At 31.1% G+C, this 20,047-nt stretch overlaps 1 protein-coding gene across 5 annotated transcripts in view; it reads left to right on the top strand.

Moving 5' to 3' along the window:
- Window positions 1-20,047, top strand: part of LOC134725909 (major antigen-like) — a 53,574-nt gene that overhangs the window by 20,741 nt on the left and 12,786 nt on the right. For 4 of the 5 annotated variants that reach the window (XM_063590191.1, XM_063590193.1, XM_063590194.1 and 1 more), the window contains 8 exons: window positions 929-1,144; window positions 1,588-2,322; window positions 6,956-7,039; window positions 9,455-9,574; window positions 11,040-11,108; window positions 12,608-16,717; window positions 18,961-19,068; window positions 19,762-19,860. In XM_063590191.1, coding sequence (XP_063446261.1) covers window positions 929-1,144; window positions 1,588-2,322; window positions 6,956-7,039; window positions 9,455-9,574; window positions 11,040-11,108; window positions 12,608-16,717; window positions 18,961-19,068; window positions 19,762-19,860 — 5,541 coding nt within the window. The remainder of the gene's footprint in view (window positions 1-928; window positions 1,145-1,587; window positions 2,323-6,955; window positions 7,040-9,454; window positions 9,575-11,039; window positions 11,109-12,607; window positions 16,718-18,960; window positions 19,069-19,761; window positions 19,861-20,047) is intronic. The other variant, XM_063590192.1, reaches the window with a different exon arrangement.

Below are 20,047 nucleotides of genomic sequence, written 5' to 3'. Positions count from 1 at the left end.
CTGCCAATAGTAAAAAAAAGTTGTTTTATAACTTTTATTGAATAAAGAAAGATTTCTTGAATATTGCAATGCTTTGCTTGATTTCTTGTTTTATACTTTCAAATCTTGTCCTGAGAAAACTTTCAGCTTTTCAGTAGAATTATTTTGTGTGAAGTGAGAGTGAGCTAGACAGCACAGCATTTTAAAGCATGTTTAAAATAAATGGAGGATTTCTGGATTTTGTTTTACATTTATGTCTGTATAATGAAAGCTTAGGGGCGGTGATTAGCAGGTACTCATGAGTTTGTTAAATCAGGAAGCCAGAGTTTAGAAGTTGATATGTATAGCTACAATTGAAGGCTAAAAGAGCAAAAGTGGAAATGAAATCAGAATGATTAATGCTTGAAATCAAGAATGGACTGTTAGACTTGCCAGTAACAAATTAGCAAAAATTTGTTGTTTATTCAAATCAACTTAATGCTGCTTATTGAAAATAAAGAAAAAGAAGGGTTGATTAATTTAGAACACAATATTTGCATGTTTTCTTAAATCTAATTGAATGGTATTTAATTATTCAAGGTTATAGGTTTATCTTGAACATAATAAACTTCTACTTTGATTTTAATCAGAAGTAAACAATAAGTTCATCAGAGAATAGAAGGTTAAATAGAATTTTATCAACAGAAAAGATTGTTATTTAAACAATGTTGAAAAAGGTATGCTTAATCTTACGACGCGGCTGATTTTAAGCATGCCTGTGTAAGGTTGTTACTTTTGTTTTGAATTGTTATTGATACTTATTTGTGTAAGAGTTTTCTGTGTTTAACAAATCGGCTGAAATAAAATCCAAACAGATGCTTTAAGCAAGTTTAAATGTCACTGAACCATGCGTACTAGTTAAGTCAAGGTATGGTTAAAATGTTGAGTAAAATAATGTGTTTGATTTTAGGATCTTATGTACATGAAGAAGGGCTGGCTGATCAAGCAAGGTATATCAGAAAAAGATTGGAAGAAGCATTGGTTTGTCTTGACTGGAAACTCTTTACGTTATTATAAAGATGCCAAAGCCGAGGAAACCAACACTTTAGATGGTAGAATAGATTTATCTACATGTTACGATATTGTTGAAGTCAGTATTGGTAGGAATTATGGATTTCGTATAAAGGTAAGTCTAAATAAAGTTATCATTTTGATCTTAATTTTTGTAATGGAGCTTGGATTGATTTGATCTTTATTGTGCATTAACTCTTTCATCAGGTTTTAGTAAAATATAAAGAAATACCCTATATATTCAATTTGAAGGATGATTTTCAAATACCAACTTTTTATAGTCATATACTGTAAACAAACTTATTTTCACGGATACTTTATTTTGCCTTAAGCCCTTTCTATCCCATTTTGCTGCGAATTAATTTCGTGATTTTCAAATTAACTTGAGGTAGTCGTATAAAGAACAATCTAAGATTTACTTATTCTTTTGATTTATATTCATGTTATTTTTCTACTCCTAAAAAATAAGTTGGATTACAGTAAGTCAAATGTCTCTTTCTGACTTTGTTTATTTTAAGCCAAAGTGAGGTTAAAATGTTATATTTCTACTTGTTACAGACAAGGAATGGAGAGTATTTGTTATCAGCAATGACCTCTGGCATAAGAAACAACTGGATGAAAGCTGTTCGTCTTGTTATGGATTTACAAAACTCAAATGTTAAATCTGAGTCTAAATCTTCTTCAACTGACTCTTCTCGTCAAGGTTCAGAAGAATTAGACCAGGCAGCTGTCAATGGTAGACTTGGCACTGCAGCTTCTAGTGATAGTAAACAAGACACTAAAAAGAAAGAAAGTTTAAAAAATTCTCGTAGACATCATTCTGATATTAATTTAGCTGTGAATGTAGGACAGTTGTTAAAGGTTAACGAAATGAGTGATAGTTTGGAAGGACTTGACTTAGGAAATGTTCAGGTTCCAGAACAATCTACTCTATCTAGGGATATAGCTGATGCAGGTGATGAACCAAAGCTCAAAATGTCTGCTAGTGATTCTGCTGTTGATAGTCTTCCATTAAATAGATTTGTAGAGGGAAGTGAAAACGTAACTCCAGTATCTGCATCAACAACTTCTGTTGATCCAACAAGGCCTAAAAAGAGTGAGAGCAAGAAAGAAGAAGATGAGAGGAAACAGCGTGCAAAATCACCCAGTGCCAGAATCAAGGACAAAACAAGGTCAAAAGCACAAAAAGTATCCTCTGATGATCTAAGAATGGCTATACCTGGCTCTGATAAAGATGATACCAAATATTCCAGTTCTGATGGAGATACAGGGGACCAGGAGTCATCTCAAGCTGTAAGTTGTTATTCATTATTCAACATGGATACACTATTCAAATTGATATTTGTATATGAATAAATATATATACAAATCATCTAAACATCAACCCAACAATGTTATATCTGTAAATTTGCTTTCCCAAATAAATATGAGTTTTTTGGCAATTTTTTTTATAGTAGATACATGGACAACAAAATTGTCAGTAAACAAATGATCAGCAGGACAAGATATTTCCATCTTAATCCTGTTACCTTCATATTTAGAAATCTTTCTATACAAGGACAGGGTGCCATATTTTCCCTTATTTTTCCCTAAAATTAAAATAAGATTTACACTTATAAGTTTATAACTATGTCAAAGTTGAGATACTGTAATACAAAAAAACTAAAACATGGAGATAGAATCAATGATGTCACAATAAAAGTTGGTGTGAGTTGATGAAAAGTCACTAGAGATGAAGAAATTTTATACGACCGCAAATTTTGAAAAAATTTTCGTCGTATATTGCTATCACGTTGGCGTCGTCGTCGTCGTCGTCGTCGTCGTCCGAATACTTTTAGTTTTCGCACTCTAACTTTAGTAAAAGTGAATAGAAATCTATGAAATTTTAACACAAGGTTCATGACCATAAAAGGAAGGCTGGTATTGATTTTGGGAGTTTTGGTCCCAATATTTTAGGAATTAGGGGCCAAAAAGGGCCCAAATAAGCATTTTCTTGGTTTTCGCACTATAACTTTAGTTTAAGTTAATAGAAATCTATGAAATTTTGACACAAGGTTTATGACCACAAAAGAAAGGTTGGGATTGATTTTCGGAGTTTTGGTTTCAACAGTTTAGGAATTAGGGGCCAAAAAAGGGCCCAAATAAGCATTATTCTTGGTTTTCGCACAATAACTTTAGTTAAAGTAAATAGAAATCAATGAAATTTAAACACAATGTTTATGACCACAAAAGGAAGGTTGGTATTGATTTTGGGAGTTACGGTCCCAACAGTTTAGGAATTAGGGGCCAAAAAGGGACCCAAATAAGCATTTTTCTTGGTTTTCCCACCATAGCGTTAGTATAAGTGAATAGAAATCTATGAAATTTAAACACAAGGTTTATGACTATAAGAGGAAGGTTGGTATAGATTTTGGGAGTTTTGGTCCCAACAGTTAAGGAAAAAGGGGCCCAAAGGGTCCAAAATTAAACTTTGTTTGATTTCATCAAAATAGAATAATTGGGGTTCTTTAATATGTCGAATCTAACTGTGTATGTAGATTCTTAATTTTTGGTCCCGTTTTCAAATTGGTCTACATTAAGGTCCAAAGGGTCCAAAATTAAACTTAGTTTGATTTTAACAAAAATTGAAACCTTGGGGTTCTTTGATATGCTGAATCTAAAAATGTACTTAGATTTTTGATTATTGGCCCAGTTTTCAAGTTGGCCCAAAACGAGGTCCAAAATTAAACATTGTTTGATTTCATCAAAAATTGAATAATTGGGGTTCTTTGATATGCCAAATCTAACTGTGTATGTAGATTCTTAATTTTTCGTCCAGTTTTAAAATTGGTCTAAATTAAAGTGCAAAGGGTCCAAAATTAAACTAAGTTTGATTTTAACAAAAATCAAATTCTTGGGCCTCTTTGATATGCTGAATCTAAACATGTACTTAGATTTTTGATTATGGGCCCAGTTTTCAAGTTGGTCTAAATCAGGATCTAAAATTATTATATTAAGTATTGTGCAATATCAAGTCTTTTCAATTGCACAGTATTGTGCAATGGCAAGAAATATCTAATTTCACAATATTGTGAAATAGCAAATTTTTTTTTAATTAAGAGTTATCTTTCTTTGTCCAGTAAAGTAAGCAAGAAATATCTGCAAGATTTTTTTTTAATTGGAGTTATCTTTCTTTGTCCAGAATCAACTTAAATCTTTGTTATATATAATATACAATGTATATTCACTTTTTACTACCAACTGATAAATTTAAATAATCTTTACCATTCAGTGATAACAAGCAGTTTTTTTATATCTTAATATTTTATGATGTATTTAAATGAGTAGTAATTGTTGCAAACTCCATTAGAATATTTTAATTGAAATTAGTTTTGGAATAAGGGAAAGGGGGATGTGATTAAAAAATTGGGTTCAATTTTTCTCATTTGAAATTTCATAAATAAAAAGAAAATTTCTTCAAACATTTTTTTGAGAGGATTAATTTTCAACAGCATAGTGAATTGCTCTAAGAGAAAACAAAAAATTAAGTTCATTTGAATACATTCATTCTGTGTCAGAAACCTATGCTGTGTCAACTATTTAATCACAATCCAAATTTAGAGCGGAATCCAGCTTGAATGTTGTGTCCATACTTGCCCCAACTGTTCAGGGTTCAACCTCTGCGGTCGTATAAAGCTACGCCCTGCGGAGCATCTGGTTACACTTTAAGGGGCTTATTGTATATTACAATATGTACTTCAGTTTTTTGGTCCTTAAGTAGCATAAGTGTACCTCTTTTCCTTTGGAGACTCGGTAAAAGATGCATTATAAATAATATAAATGTTCCGGACCATATGAGTATTTGGACCATACTCATATGGTCATGACTATATGCGTATACTCATATGGTCCGACCATACGCGTATGGTCCGACCGTACGCGTATGGTCGGACCATATGAGTATAATACTCGTTTGGTTATTAACGGGCCAGACCATATGAGTATTTGGACCATCTAGGTATATATTTTTTTTAATTACATTATAAAAGTTTCAATAACACAAAAACTTTATCTAAAAAAATGATGGTAACATGACAATGCATTATTTTTATAATATACTACGTAAAAATTATATATTGATGCCATAGTTAGTTTTCATCGTTAATCACATTTACTTCCATGCAGTATCATATTTCTTTTGCATTTGCAAGTCTGGGTTGTGCACGATCCTTTTCATTTACACCTTTTGTTTTGCTAGTGAAAAGCTAGTCTTTTTGTAGCTCTGCGTACAGTGAACTCGAGGTCTTGGGCCATTCCGATATGTCTACGGTGTATTTTTTTAAAGAAGCTCTAGATCTCAAATATCGTAACATGACTGCAATACATCATATTCACAAACCACTTAAATAAACTATGTTACTTTCCAGTTACTCCTTAATTGAGTAATGTTGTTCATAGATATAGGAAGATGTGGTGTGAGTGCCAATGAGACAACTCTCCATCCAAATAACAATTTAAAAATTAAGTTCATTAAGAAATTTTTGGAAGTTTATTTTTTTTAAATCGAAATATTGCCATTCACTCGTAATAACAAATCGTATTGGCCATTGGTAATGACCATAAGTATAAAATGTGTTTATTATAGTTTTGACAAGTAAGTAAAATTAACTAGGCTAATTTTTATTTAGCTTATCTTTTTATTATAATATATTAATACAATTACTTTTATGATAGCGTCTTTTTGATGAACAGTCATACCATATGAAGAGTTTAGAAGTATTAAAAGTAAACTGTAACAGAGTGTTAATTACCCCGACCATACGCGTACGGTCGGACCATACGCGTATGGTCGGACCATATGAGTACATTTGTATATACCCATATGGTCATGACCATACGCGTATGGTCCAAATACTCATATGGTCCCGAACATAAACATAAGGTGATGTGGAATGATAGCTAGTATCCACCAAAAAGCAGCACCACACTTAAAAATATTTTGGTTTGCCCAAACCCTTTTCTGGACAAAGAGAAATTTAAGTGTCAGATGTTTCTTAATCTTCATGCCTATTTGATAAAAAAACAAAAAAACTTTTCACATCAGGACAATAAAAGATTTTGAGTAGGCAGCTATTTTCTGGCTTGGAAGGGTTATCACAAACAAACATATCCATTTTTATGGCCCATTAAGGATATAGATGTAGGCAGCTTCAAACCACCATATATATGTACAGCCTTTATCAATGAGCATTTATTTTACATTTTCTTTCCTTTTTTGCATGGATTGAAATCAAATAATCAGTTCATCTATTTAAGGATATAATCTCTTACTTTTCTCACTTTAGTGACGTTACACTACAATTTATTCATAATTAAAACATGATATTGATCATTGTCTAAACATGACACTATTTCTGCAAATCAGATGAATTCATATTGATATTGATGGTTCTTCTTTCACAACACATGTGTATCTTGTCTTCTATTTATTTTGTAACATTTAATTTGCCATTGATTATAGATTATTTTTCACCACATGTTGCATATTCTTACACCTTATAACAGGACTATCTTTATCTTGTAGTCAATTTTATAAAATACTTTGTGTTAATGTACCTTGTAAGACTGATTGAGCACTTTGTTTATGTTAAACTAATGGAATTTAAACATTCTTATGTTTTATTCAAGTAATGTTGTGAGTGAAATTTATAAATGTCCTTTAATTTTATAGATTGGAACTTATGTAATGGATGTTGTTGACAAAGCTTTAACATGGAAAGCACAACCTTTATATTCGTACCTGATGAGATACAAAGATATTTGCATTTGACATGTGTCACATGTATACTTTTAGTGCAGTTGGAAAAGAAAACTGATAAATAAACAATGTGGATATCATTAGAATAGGATAACATATAAATGTAAATGATGTTTATGTTTATTACAGGAGACTTCATACCATTCCCTGATGGATGATAACCTGACTGCTTCCTCTGGGGATGGCATGTTGGTGGAACTACTAGAAACTGAGGTGGGTATATTGTATAATAATTTTATTTTTGTGAGGATTTAATTTTCTTCGTGCATAGCTGTGTGGTCTTAGTAGTTGTAGACCTGTCACTTCTTCGTTAAAGTTCAGATGTCACTTCAGTACACATGATCAGGTTAAAGGTCAGGCATCACAACAGTACACATGAGGTTAGAGTTCAGACATCACTTCATAGTATTTACAACAATAAATGAATTTAAGAATTTTTACCTGCATTTAAAAAAGGAATGTTTTTGAAAGTCAGTCATTTTCATCACTAGAACTCACCTTAATGAGATTGATCATTATATATTTATACAAAAAAGGAGATGTGGTATAATTGCCAACGAGACAGCTATATCCACTAAAAACCACAGGACAGGAAGGTACATAACTATAAGACACTTTATGGCCTTCCACAAATAAAAAAAACAAACATATTGTATAAACTACTAGACACTTTATGGTCTTCAACAATACGGAAAAAAATACTGTATTGATTGACTGATTAATGATTGCTTTATGCCACATTGGGTACAGTATAGTAAGGTCTCTGGCATATCAAAATGTGAAAATTCAAGAGAAAAAACAACATCCATATTAATGCTTAAAGCAACATACAAAAAACATATAATCATGTAGTCCTTGGTAACGAAAGTGGCATTATATCCTTAATAATCAGACTATGTAATAAGATAAACTTTGTGATAGATAACCAAAGTTCAAAAACTCCTAACTGAAATGACAGGAAACTATTCTTAAAAATACAAAATTTCATACAACTTTTAATATATATACAGTGAGAAAATTTATCACTTTTTCAATGGTTGCAGGTTTCTGTTTAATTTCTTTGTCTTCCTATATGCATTAGAAGATTGTTTTACTTGTATTTTTGGTTGCATCTTTTTAAGACAAATGTTTAGTCAAATTAGGGTTAAATTAATGGCTTTTAATTCACTTTTACTATGGTTATAGTTAGACATAAGCTACATATATAGACAGTGATTACATTTCACCTTTCTAAGTTTAATATTTTACTGATTTTCCCAGATAACAAGGTGTAAATGTAGTCCAGATTTCTGATTTAATAAAGATTTGATTGATTTTAAACCACCCGAAAACAGCAAACCTTGTACTTAGCAAGTAGAAGTTAATTTTTACACATTTATCTTACAAGCTAGAAAGTTGAGGAAAAGATTATTTTTGATTGACAAAAAGATTATATTTACTGTAATTATCTATAAGACATGATAAAAGTAGCTAACATTCAGATAAAAGTTCTATTAGGTCAGGTAAATTTACCAGGTAAGGCCATATGAATAACATTTCCTTCATTTTCGGCAGCAGTTCAAATAGAATAAGATGGGGAATTTTGTTTGATGTTTAGACTTCAGACAAAATTAGTTTTTGATTTATTGTTAATAGAAATTGAAAGGGGTAGAGTTTATTAAATATGATAAAATCTTGAATCTACATAACTATCACTATGTTTAGATTCATTGAAATTGATTTGATCCCGCCTTGACCATTGATTGATAGTTTATTGCAAGTAGCCTTTGAATTATTGATTCTTGACATGGTAGTCATCAAGTCATAAAAGTTATCTTGTTTTAAAGCTCCCCAATAAACCTAATCACTGTTTTATGGACAAAGCAATAGCATAAAATAAGGATTAGTTTTAAAGTGCATTAGAAAGATAGATTTGATTGTGAAGCTGCCAATATTTTGACTGGTGATTCAATTTTGCAGCTATGTCTCAGAGCAAAAAATTTGTAGGATAATTTTAGTGTTTTGTTTACAGTTGCACTTTAATTTGTGGAAAACAATCACAAAACTTAATTGATATGATATTCTTGTGTGATCTTTGGTGATAATTCAGAGTCTCCTGGCATGCCTGGTGATCTATAATATTTTCATATTTGTGCATGGATTTGGGAGAAAAAAAATGAAAACAATAAAGTATCTGAGGAATTTTAAGTAAACAGGGTGTTGTGTAATTTTACGGCATTTATTTATAATTCTGAGATTAAACAAGGAAAATTTACTTGACATTTGTGGTGCTTAACACACTTTTCTTTCTGTACAGCATACATTTTGTTTACAAGTTGATATATTGATTTATTTTTTGTGATTTTCTTTGATAATCAGATTGTGACACAACTTGTGATTTATAAACCTTTAAAACAATATTTGAGAATAGTTCGATAGAAGGGGTAATAGACCAAACCTCACTTAATTTCGCCTGGCTTTACATTGTACTATAATTGGAAACATTTATATAGCAATTAATTCAGAATTGATAGCACAAAAAAAATATCAATAATTCTCATTATTGCAATTTTTCTAGATTTGTCCCTGTGAAAAAAATAAATTCATTGTTTTAGAATGATTAAAGATATAATGGTAATATGATTGCAGGTTGATTCCCTCAAGGACCAGTTGGATCATACTCATGACGAGATTGTAAAATTACACGAGACAAACATGGATTTAAAGAACCGATTACAAACTGCAGTACGAGAAAAGGACGTAACACAGGTATACAAGTTGATTTATCTCTCTATAGCATGGTTCTGCCGTAGATCATTCTGCTGTAGATGAACACAGTCAGATAGCTTGCACAAATATGTAGATATGATGCTACAGAAGTTAATGACAAATTCTGCTAATCTTAAGTTTGCGATTGTTTGCTTTAATTTTAAATATAATGTTTTTGTTGTGTTTGCTTTCTTTAATTTTTCGCAAAATTGAATGCTTTAAAAGCTGCCATTAATAGTAATCATTCAAGATATTTTAATCACTATTAAAAAGATTTATTAAAATGAAATATATATATGTATCTATTTCATTCTAACAAAAAGAGGTTTTATCAAAAACTGTCTTGACCAAATGAAAATTGTTTGAAATTATACCTCTTACGGTCTTTATGGTATAAAGACCTTATGTGTTAACTAAAAGTTATATTTGAGGAAAGATGTGTCCAATAACATAGGTATTGATGGGAAATGATAGGACATACTGCTTATTTTAGTCATTTATTTTATTAAAAAAGTGCTTGATATTTTTACTGTAATAGCATTACATATTAAGTTTTTGAACTTTCAAGTACACAACACACTCTTTAGTTATTTAAGATAGTAACTATATATTTGGAGAAAAAAAACCGGCATTAGAAATTAGGGAACAACTGTATGTGGTCAGAGAACAGTTTGAATTAGAATTTAGGCATAGTAGATATTTTTGGATGAGATGCTAGATTATAGTGTTAGCTTAGATTATGCCTGTTAAAGGACATACAGCTTAATTCAGCTTTATAATAAGCTTTGGGCTACACTAGGAATATCTGCAGTGTTGATATGCATCTTTTTTACATGATGTTTAAAAATTTAGACCATAGTACGGTAGCAACCTACCACTATATACATTAAATTTTAAAATGCCTTTCAGCACCTCAAAAAGATATTTTTGAGTAGCCCTCATTATGTTTATGAGTTTTAGCTACTTCATTTGCTAATTTGGTTTAGTTTTCTTATTATTTCAGTCAGATCTGTAGCCATTTGCATGTTTTTCTTTTCTTTTTATGTATATTTATTTTTAAGTTTACGAATCTTTCTTTTATAAATTGTTTGAGACTGATACTTATTTAAACTGAAGTGAAAATAAATTATTAAATGAAATAAAAAAAAAAAGAAAGAAATTTTCAGAAAAATATCAATGAAAAACAACATTAATATAAGGATGAACATGTCATATGGTTACAGAAATTGAATTAACTATTGATTCATGGTCACATGTTGCTTGATAAAAAAATTCATCTTACTTCAAGAATTTCTTGTGGGATATTGTCTTGTAACTAAAACAGAGTAGAAAAATATTAAAGCTTTGAATGGACTAAGGTACATGGTGATGGTCTTAAGTAAAATCTTGAGTAACATGTGACCATTGGTTATTAGTGCTTGCTATTTCGGCTTTGTTACTAAGCTTTGGTTAACTGTTTTTACAGCCTCAGACAGGGTTAGAAAGTCCCATAATACGTAGTATGTACAACGATCAAAATCAAGATTCTATGCAGGTTTGTATGAAATGCTCTGTTGCTATATATACTGTATATCTGCTTTATGTTTGATGATGAGATGGTGATATGTCCAAAATGTGTAGCATTGCTAAGAAACATAGAGAAAGTTTCATATACCTTCAATTCATCAGTTAAAAGTTTTAGATGTATACATGAAATGTGTTTATTTATGTTTTGAATATTGTTTTGCTTCTGTATTTCAGTCTATATTTTATGCATGTGAGGATTTATATGTTGTTTCGCTTTGTGTTATTTGTTTCAACTCTTGGTTTTACATCGTTTATAATTGGCCTTTTCAGAATCTAAAGCATTATGGGTAATTTCATTGTTCGTACCCCAAAGTGAAAATAACGTCACATCATTGGTTGAATTTCCATTGTTTATAATGTTTTATACCAATCAAAACGCTTTGGTGTATGCTTTTGAAAATATTTCCCAGGATGCATTAGATTCTGAAACGGTCAATTGTCTCTTTATTATATTACTCCATGTACTTCAAGTTATTTATCATGTCAACAAAAAGTATGCAACAGAATGCAAGACATATGGATGCATATTAAGGTGCAGACGAACAGTCGTCAACTATTTGCATAAAACTTTATGTTTCAGAAGGTATAAAAACTCAAGAATCCTACAGTAATCTTATAAACAGATGCATTGTGGTATACAGTTTCTGTCTGTTGTCCTTGACTTTATTTTCATGGTTCATGGTTCAATGACTCAATAAAAAAATATTTTTTGTTTATTACATAATCTTTTCAGTTCCTGTGAGTAATATGTCACTGTATTTGGTATATTGATTCATTGCAAGGTATTTTAATTCTTATTGACATTGTTCACTTGATCTCATTTTCATCTTGTGGTTTCTTCATTCTTAAGTCAGCTTCTCAGATACACCGTAATAAGTCAGCTATAAATAGGTCAACTATACTTGGTGTATATTATGATTGTGATGTCTGTATCCATCTGACCTGGAAGTTGTTGCCATTTTTCATTAGTCATGTGAAGTTTTTGGGATGAGGTCATATTTTCAGTCTCCATAAGTTATACGTGAAATAAATGTATTTCTTGTGAAGAAACATTTATGGTATAAATTCATTCTGACAGGAGTTATCTTACCTTGACCTCCTTTTTTTTCATTGATCAATATCAAGATTCGTTATTAGGTTATGTTCTCAGTTACTATGAACAATTATATTTTTTATACAATAGTAAAAATTTGATCTGAAATACTTTCTTATCAAGATTCACTCATATGTATTCAAGCATACAAGATATTTTGGTATCTTCAGTGTTTCCTGTAAACAATATTTCTTGAATGAAATATTGATATATCAGAATATGAAAAATTGCAAATTAAACATTTATATTTGACCATTAGAAAAAAAACTCTACCATTCTACCAATTGATGCTTTTTTCAATGTTAATGATAAAACATATCAAATATTGTTAAGTGAATTTATGGTTGAAAATTGATAATTTATTTATTTTACAGGTTACAACAATGAGAAGACAAGTGAAGGAAGCCAGAGAAACAATCCAAAAACAAAAACAAGATATCGAAACACTTCAGGCAAAACTTGCTATGTCTACGTCAAAATTAACGGGAACGGAAAAAGCTCTGTCAGAAGCTCTCAAAGAACTGAAGCAGGAAAAAGATAAATTTATGAAATTATCTAATGACTGGAATAGAAAGATACGTAGTTTAGAAAACCAGTTAAAGGAAGTAAATGGTCAGTTTGATCGGCAGAAAAGCAGCGTTACTGCAAAAGAAAATGACAATAAACGCCTTGATAATGAATTAAAAGCGAGTCATGTAAGATGTAACGAACTTGAAAGACAAATAAAATCTTATGAACTAGAAAAAAAAAGATTGAAAGATAATTTAGATGATACCAATAGGAAAGTAGCCTTATTGAAAGATGAATTAAAAATGAAAGAAGGAAAACTTCAAGAAATAGAATCACATTATGAAAACCAGATTGCAGAGTTAGAACAGGAATTTGCACAGGAGAGAGATGACGTTGAACAACATATGGAAGATCTAAAGAAACAGTGGATGGAAGCTCAACGTAAAACTGACGAATCTGACTCCCTGACGAACAATATGGCGGACATTATAGGAGAAAAGGATGAAATTATCAACCAGTTAGAAGAGAAAATGATAGAATGTGACAAGAAAATGTGTGATATCACGGAAGATTACAATTCTAAATTACAGGAGCTCAAAAACTTGCAAAGTTCTTCTAAAAAACTTAAGGAGGAAAATAAAAAACTGGAGAAGAAATTAGAAGACTTGGAAAAGTCAAAATCTAAAATTCATACTGACAGAAGTAAGATTGATAATGAAAGCGAATCATATAAGAAACAATATGATGATGTTAAGAAAGAAAACATAAGTTTAATGGAAGAACTAGAAACTGAAAAGCAATCGCTATCAGACTTGATTAAAGAAAAGGCGGAGCTTGAGCATTCAGTAAATAGATTAGAAATGCAAGTACAGGATAGTCGTGGAAGGTCCAACGATTCAACTTCTTCAGATAATTCCACCGTAAAAGAAATGATACATAATTTTATCATGATTGAATCTGAAATGCAGGAGTTAACACAGTCAGTAGAGGATATACAGACAATATTTAGTGACTATCTCTGTGATAAAGAAGAGGAAGACCATGTTGAGTTAGTGGGTGTGGCTCAAATGGTGGACGATGTTCATAGTCATTGCAACAAACTTTTAGATATTCTAAAGGAAGGATCCAAAGAGTTGGGTATGGAATCTCCTGAGAAAGATTCGTCATCCTCTGAAATGAGTAGCAAATTCGAAGAAGCAATGTCTCAAGTTAAAAAGTTAAAATCTGAATTAAAAGATTCACATACTCAATATGAATTGATGAAAAATAGTGAAAAAGAACTTACCACAAAACTACGCAACATGGAAACCAGATATCAAGGGCAGATTGATGCAATGTCAGAAAAGATTGAAAAGTTATACAGTAGATGTGAGAAAAATGTCAAACAAATGCCTAAACCTCAACCAAAAACTACTGAAAAGGGAAGACATTCCTTAGAATTATCAGAACAAATTGAAGCACAACTAACTCAGCTAGAAGAGAAAATCAGCATTGTTGAACAAGTTTTACCAAACATTAGCCTACCACCTTCTGAGGAGGATGAGGATACAGGAAGTGAGATAGACGAGGATTCTGATAGTTTTGAAAGCTCAGAGGAAGATGGAAGTGAAAGTGACGATGAAAGTGAACCAAGTGATATCTTAAGTAAATTAAAACAAATGAAGTCACAGTTAGAAAGGACCAACAATAGAATTCAGGACTTGACATGTGATTTAAGTGATCAAACATTTAGTTCTGCCAATGATTCAACTGCTGATGGTGACAGTCAACAGCTTAGGTCAACACTTCAGAAATGTGGAGAAAAAATAGATAGTTTAACTACTCGTTTTACAGAGAATGTTAGAATGGCTAAATCTGGTGTGGTACCTGGAAGTCTGGCTTCTGTTCATATGTTTAAAAATTGTGTTAATGATGTGAAACAAAAATTAAAGGACATTAACAAAATTGTTACAGAGCATGAAGTTCTAGACGCCAAAGGTCTGAAAGTTATTAACGATAAAATTTATAAGTTATTTGAATATCTTGCGCCGTACCAAAGACTTCAAACTTCTGACTTTGAAATAATTGGTCAGGTTTTACAACAAAAAACAGTTTGCCAGTCTGCTATTGTTGATAAGGAGAATGCTGCCAAAAGAAAACATTTAGGATATGAAGACAAGCTCCATGTTTATGCTGACAGGTTGTCAGTTGAGGCTATTGTATTAGGGCAAATGGCCTCATTAATACAGCAACACCATGTGACCAATTTATACCGGGACCAATTAATGAATGAAATAAACTCTCTAAATCAAGTTCTGTATGAACTTAAAAAGAAAGTAGATAGTGTATCTCATTCACCAACTAGTGGTAATGTTGTGTCGATGTATGCTTCTGTACTTGCTGAAAAAATCATTCTTGAAGGTCAACTGGCATCATGTGCTGTAACTGATGACCATCACCCCACAGATGATACTGCCATTTTGTCTTCACTTAACATTTCGGACAATCCTTCAATAATGGCAATGGAAGTGTTTCTCCGTTCACAAGTGGATTCTTCTGTGTACCGACAATTACAACGATCAGGAGAATTATTAGACAATGCCACTGCTCAGGTAGTCACTCGATTTCTGTTACAAGGGGAAATCACTCAAGCTTTACAAAAAATCAAAGATAAATATAGAACTGATACTGAACATGAAAAAGTTCAAGATTTAGTCATTCGACAAAGAAAATTTTGTACCGAGGAACTTATAGAGAGACATGAGACTGTGTCAGAAAGTATCGATGTACATTTAAAACTAGTTTTATATCTAATCAAACAATCACCAAATAAAAAACAAGCTTTAGAATCATTTATTAATCTACTCAAAAGAATCTTTCAAAGACAATCAACAGAATTGCAAGAACTTCATTCGGGTAATAACTTTGAACAAAACAAAAGTCAGCAGGTTTGCTCAACTCTTCAGTCTGACCTTGATCAGCTGCTGTCTCAAATACCAAAGGTATTTGATGAAGTAAGTGATCCATCTACGGAAGTAGAAGAATCTGTTGAAACCTTATCTACGCAGGTAGCAGATATGTTACTTCAGAAATCTGTAACCAAAGGATGGTTAACATACATTTGTCATTTAAATCAATCTAATAGTGTACCAGTTGTAGTTGAGGTAGAAAACCAGTCCATTGATGGACACTCTCAGGCTCTTAGTCAATCACTAATGGACGAAGCTACATCAAAGCAAACTTTATCTGTGGAATTGAAGTCTCAAAACAAGGAATCTGAAAAGTTAACAAACTTTGTGAATGCTTTACCTGATATTGGCTTGTTTAATCCAGAAAATATGGATTCATATTCTGAAAATTTAGTAAAGGAAGCCATATTTCAGTCACAGTTGACCTATTTGACCTTCAAAATGAAATTAGAACATGAGCGACAAATGAGAGACTTGAAAATCAAACTAGAATCTGGTCAGAAAGTGGCATTAACTTCTGTAATAAGTAAAGATTCAGAAGGGGATATTCAGTCTTCATTATCTGTGTTTGAGGAAATATTAGAGACCAAGTTTGAAGATGAATGTGAAGTTCTGAGTAATTTAGACAAGGAACTTAAACAATTACAATCCATCACAAGTGATAATCCTGAACTTAGTAAAGAATTAACTAACTTTGCTTCCATGTTTGATCACGAGCTCTCTGTGGCACAAGAAAGACATGATATACATTTAGATGTTCTACGACAAGAAATGACAGCCATTTGTATCAGAATGGAAACTGTGGCCGAAAGCAACGAAACAGAAAAAGAATCTCTGATCTGTGAATATGAGGACCGTATAAAGAGAATGCAGGATGAATTGGTGTGTGTGAAGATTGATCATGAGGAGGAGTTAGAACAAGTTAGGCAAGATATAATGACAGCTGTCTGTGCCATCAAAGCTAACGAAGAGGAGGAGCCAGATCACATAAAGCATAAAATGTTACAACATAAACATGCTGTGCTGGTAAGTTGATACTTTATAACATAACATAAAACATAAAATGTTACAACATAAACATTCTGTGTTGGTAAGTTGATACTTTATAACATAACATAAAACATAAAATGTTACAACATAAAGATGCTCTGCTGGTAAGTTAATACTTTATAACATAACAAAAGGCATAAAATGTTACAACATAAACATGCTGTGCTGGTAAGTTGATACTTTATAACATAACATAAAGCACAAAATGTTACAACATAAACATGCTGCGTTGGTAAGTTGATACTTTATAACATAACATAAAACATAAAATGTTACAACATAAACATGCTGTGCTGGTAAGTTGATACTTTATAACATAACATAAAACATAAAATGTTACAACATAAACATGCTGCGTTGGTAAGTTGATACTTTATAACATAACATAAAACATAAAATGTTACAACATAAACATGCTGCGTTGGTAAGTTGATACTTTATAACATAACATAAAACATAAAATGTTACAACATAAACATGCTGCGTTGGTAAGTTGATACTTTATAACATAACATAAAACATAAAATGTTACAACATAAACATGCTGTGCTGGTAAGTTGATACTTTATAACATAACTTAAAACATAAAATGTTACAACATAAGCATGCTGTGCTGGTAAGTTGATACTTTATAACATAACTTAAAACATAAAATGTTACAACATAAGCATGCTGTGCTGGTAAGTTGATACTTTATAACATAACATAAAGCACAAAATGTTACAACATAAACATGCTGCGTTGGTAAGTTGATACTTTATAACATAACATAAAACATAAAATGTTACAACATAAACATGCTGCGTTGGTAAGTTGATACTTTATAACATAACATAAAACATAAAATGTTACAACATAAACATGCTGCGTTGGTAAGTTGATACTTTATAACATAACATAAAACATAAAATGTTACAACATAAACATGCTGTGCTGGTAAGTTGATACTTTATAACATAACTTAAAACATAAAATGTTACAACATAAGCATGCTGTGCTGGTAAGTTGATACTTTATAACATAACTTAAAACATAAAATGTTACAACATAAGCATGCTGTGCTGGTAAGTTGATACTTTATAACATAACATAAAGCATAAAATGTTACAACATAAACATGCTGTGCTGGTAAGTTGATACTTTATCACATAACATAAAGCATAAAATGTTACAACATAAACATGCTGTGCTGGTAAGTTGATACTTTATAACATAACATAAAGCATAAAATGTTACAACATAAGCATGCTGTGCTGGTAAGTTGATACTTTATAACATAACATAAAGCATAAAATGTTACAACATAAGCATGCTGTGCTGGTAAGTTGATACTTTATCACATAACATAAAGCATAAAATGTTACAACATAAACATGCTGTGCTGGTAAGTTGATACTTTATAACATAACATAAAGCATAAAATGTTACAACATAAACATGCTCTGCTGGTAAGTTAATACTTTATAACATAACATAAAGCATAAAATGTTACAACATAAACATGCTGTGCTGGTAAGTTGATACTTTATAACATAACATAAAGCATAAAATGTTACAACATAAACATTCTGTTTTGGTAAGTTATTACTTTATACATGTTATAAAAAAAAACATAGATTAGAATGTTAAAATATAAATATCTGATTTTGATATGATAATACTTTTTAACATGACATAAAACATATAAAATGGCATAAAGCATATATTGTCACAACATGAACATGCTGTGTTGGTAAGTTTTTACTGTAATATACAACAAAACATAAAAAAGTTTTTAATAATTGATTTTGGTAAGTTAATTCTTTATAAGATGACATAAAACCTAAGACTTTACAGCATAGATGTGCTATTTCTGTAAAACCTAAGACTTTACAGCATAGATGTGCTATTTCTGTACATATAAATCATTTCATTTTTACAATGATACAAAACAAATATATTTATAAACAACACAATGATTCAATGCAAACATAAAAACTACAGTGATACAGTGATATGGTGACTTCATGAACATGAACATAGCAGAATGACTCAATACACATTTTCAAAACAACAGAATGGTTCAATGAAAAATATAAAGAAACAAAATTAACACAATAAAGAAAAAATAAAAGGTAGATATTTTTATTGTAAAGAATGATTGAATCATTACCAATGATAACATTGGACAGTAAGCTAAACTGCATAGATAATTAACCAATGATGAATTGATATTTCAGATACTTTTAGAAGACATACAGTCGTCACTAGGAGGTGTCAACAATGATTTGGTAAAGAAACTGAAAGAACAAATAGAGGAACTCAAAGCAGTCTTCCTCACTATTGAGGTAGGCTTAAATTTGTCTATATTTTTTTTTCAAATATTTATTTTCTGAACCATATTCAACAGAGCATACAGTTAAGAAAAAAAGCATATTTGATGATATTTGCAACAATTGAAAAAATGAGAAAAAGGTAATTATGCTGGAAGGCAATTTATATAATGTTGTTTGTTTTACATTCAGTGGCAAATATTTCATGTATATTCAAGATATGAACATAACAAAAATACTTGTCTGCAAGTTTTGAGATGAAGGGTTGAAACTGTTACTAGAAAATGTGACATTGTTGGATAGGGACAGATATTTCTTACATACCACCTACGCTCTTTAGAGAGTTATCTGAAAACAGGGGGGCATGACACTCTGCCTACATAAGGCATTGAACTCAATGTCACCATTTCGTCTGCATATTTGCACATCCTGTTCAGCCAAACAATGCACATGGTCACACAGAAGAAATTATGCATTTGAATTACAAGAAAGGAAAAAATATATAAAATAATACAATTATAAGTATTCGTTTGAAATTATCTTAAAATGATTCATGATTAATTCTGTCTATTGAGTTCTGGCTTATATTCTATTTCAAAGGAGGAAAAAAATAGGTGTATTTCATGAAATGATTTATATCACATTGCCTCTGTTCCTTCTGAACATAACACTATCAAATAATAATACTCATCTCATCTTTTATTATAGGATCCAACAGATGATCCAGCTGCAGTTATGTCCCCTGTTGCTAAGGATGGAGATGTTTACCCAGATAGAAGAATATCCATCTCAGCATCTAACTTAGAGGTAAAGGGAAAATTATTAATGTATGATATATATTTTTCCCATAATTATGTATTTTGGGTGATTGGGTTAGTTTTGTTTTGCTAGTTCACAAAAACATGTTCAAATGGTTCCTTAATTTCTTCAGATTTTGGAATCTCAAACATTTCAGCTTCTTTTTTAGCTCACCTGGCCCGAAGGGCCAAGTGAG

This window comes from Mytilus trossulus, chromosome 7 (assembly GCF_036588685.1).
Source record: "Mytilus trossulus isolate FHL-02 chromosome 7, PNRI_Mtr1.1.1.hap1, whole genome shotgun sequence".
In the NCBI taxonomy this organism is placed as follows: Eukaryota; Metazoa; Mollusca; class Bivalvia; order Mytilida; family Mytilidae; genus Mytilus; species Mytilus trossulus.
Note: the sequence above shows the minus strand (reverse complement) of the source record. Positions and strands in the feature narration are given on the sequence as shown.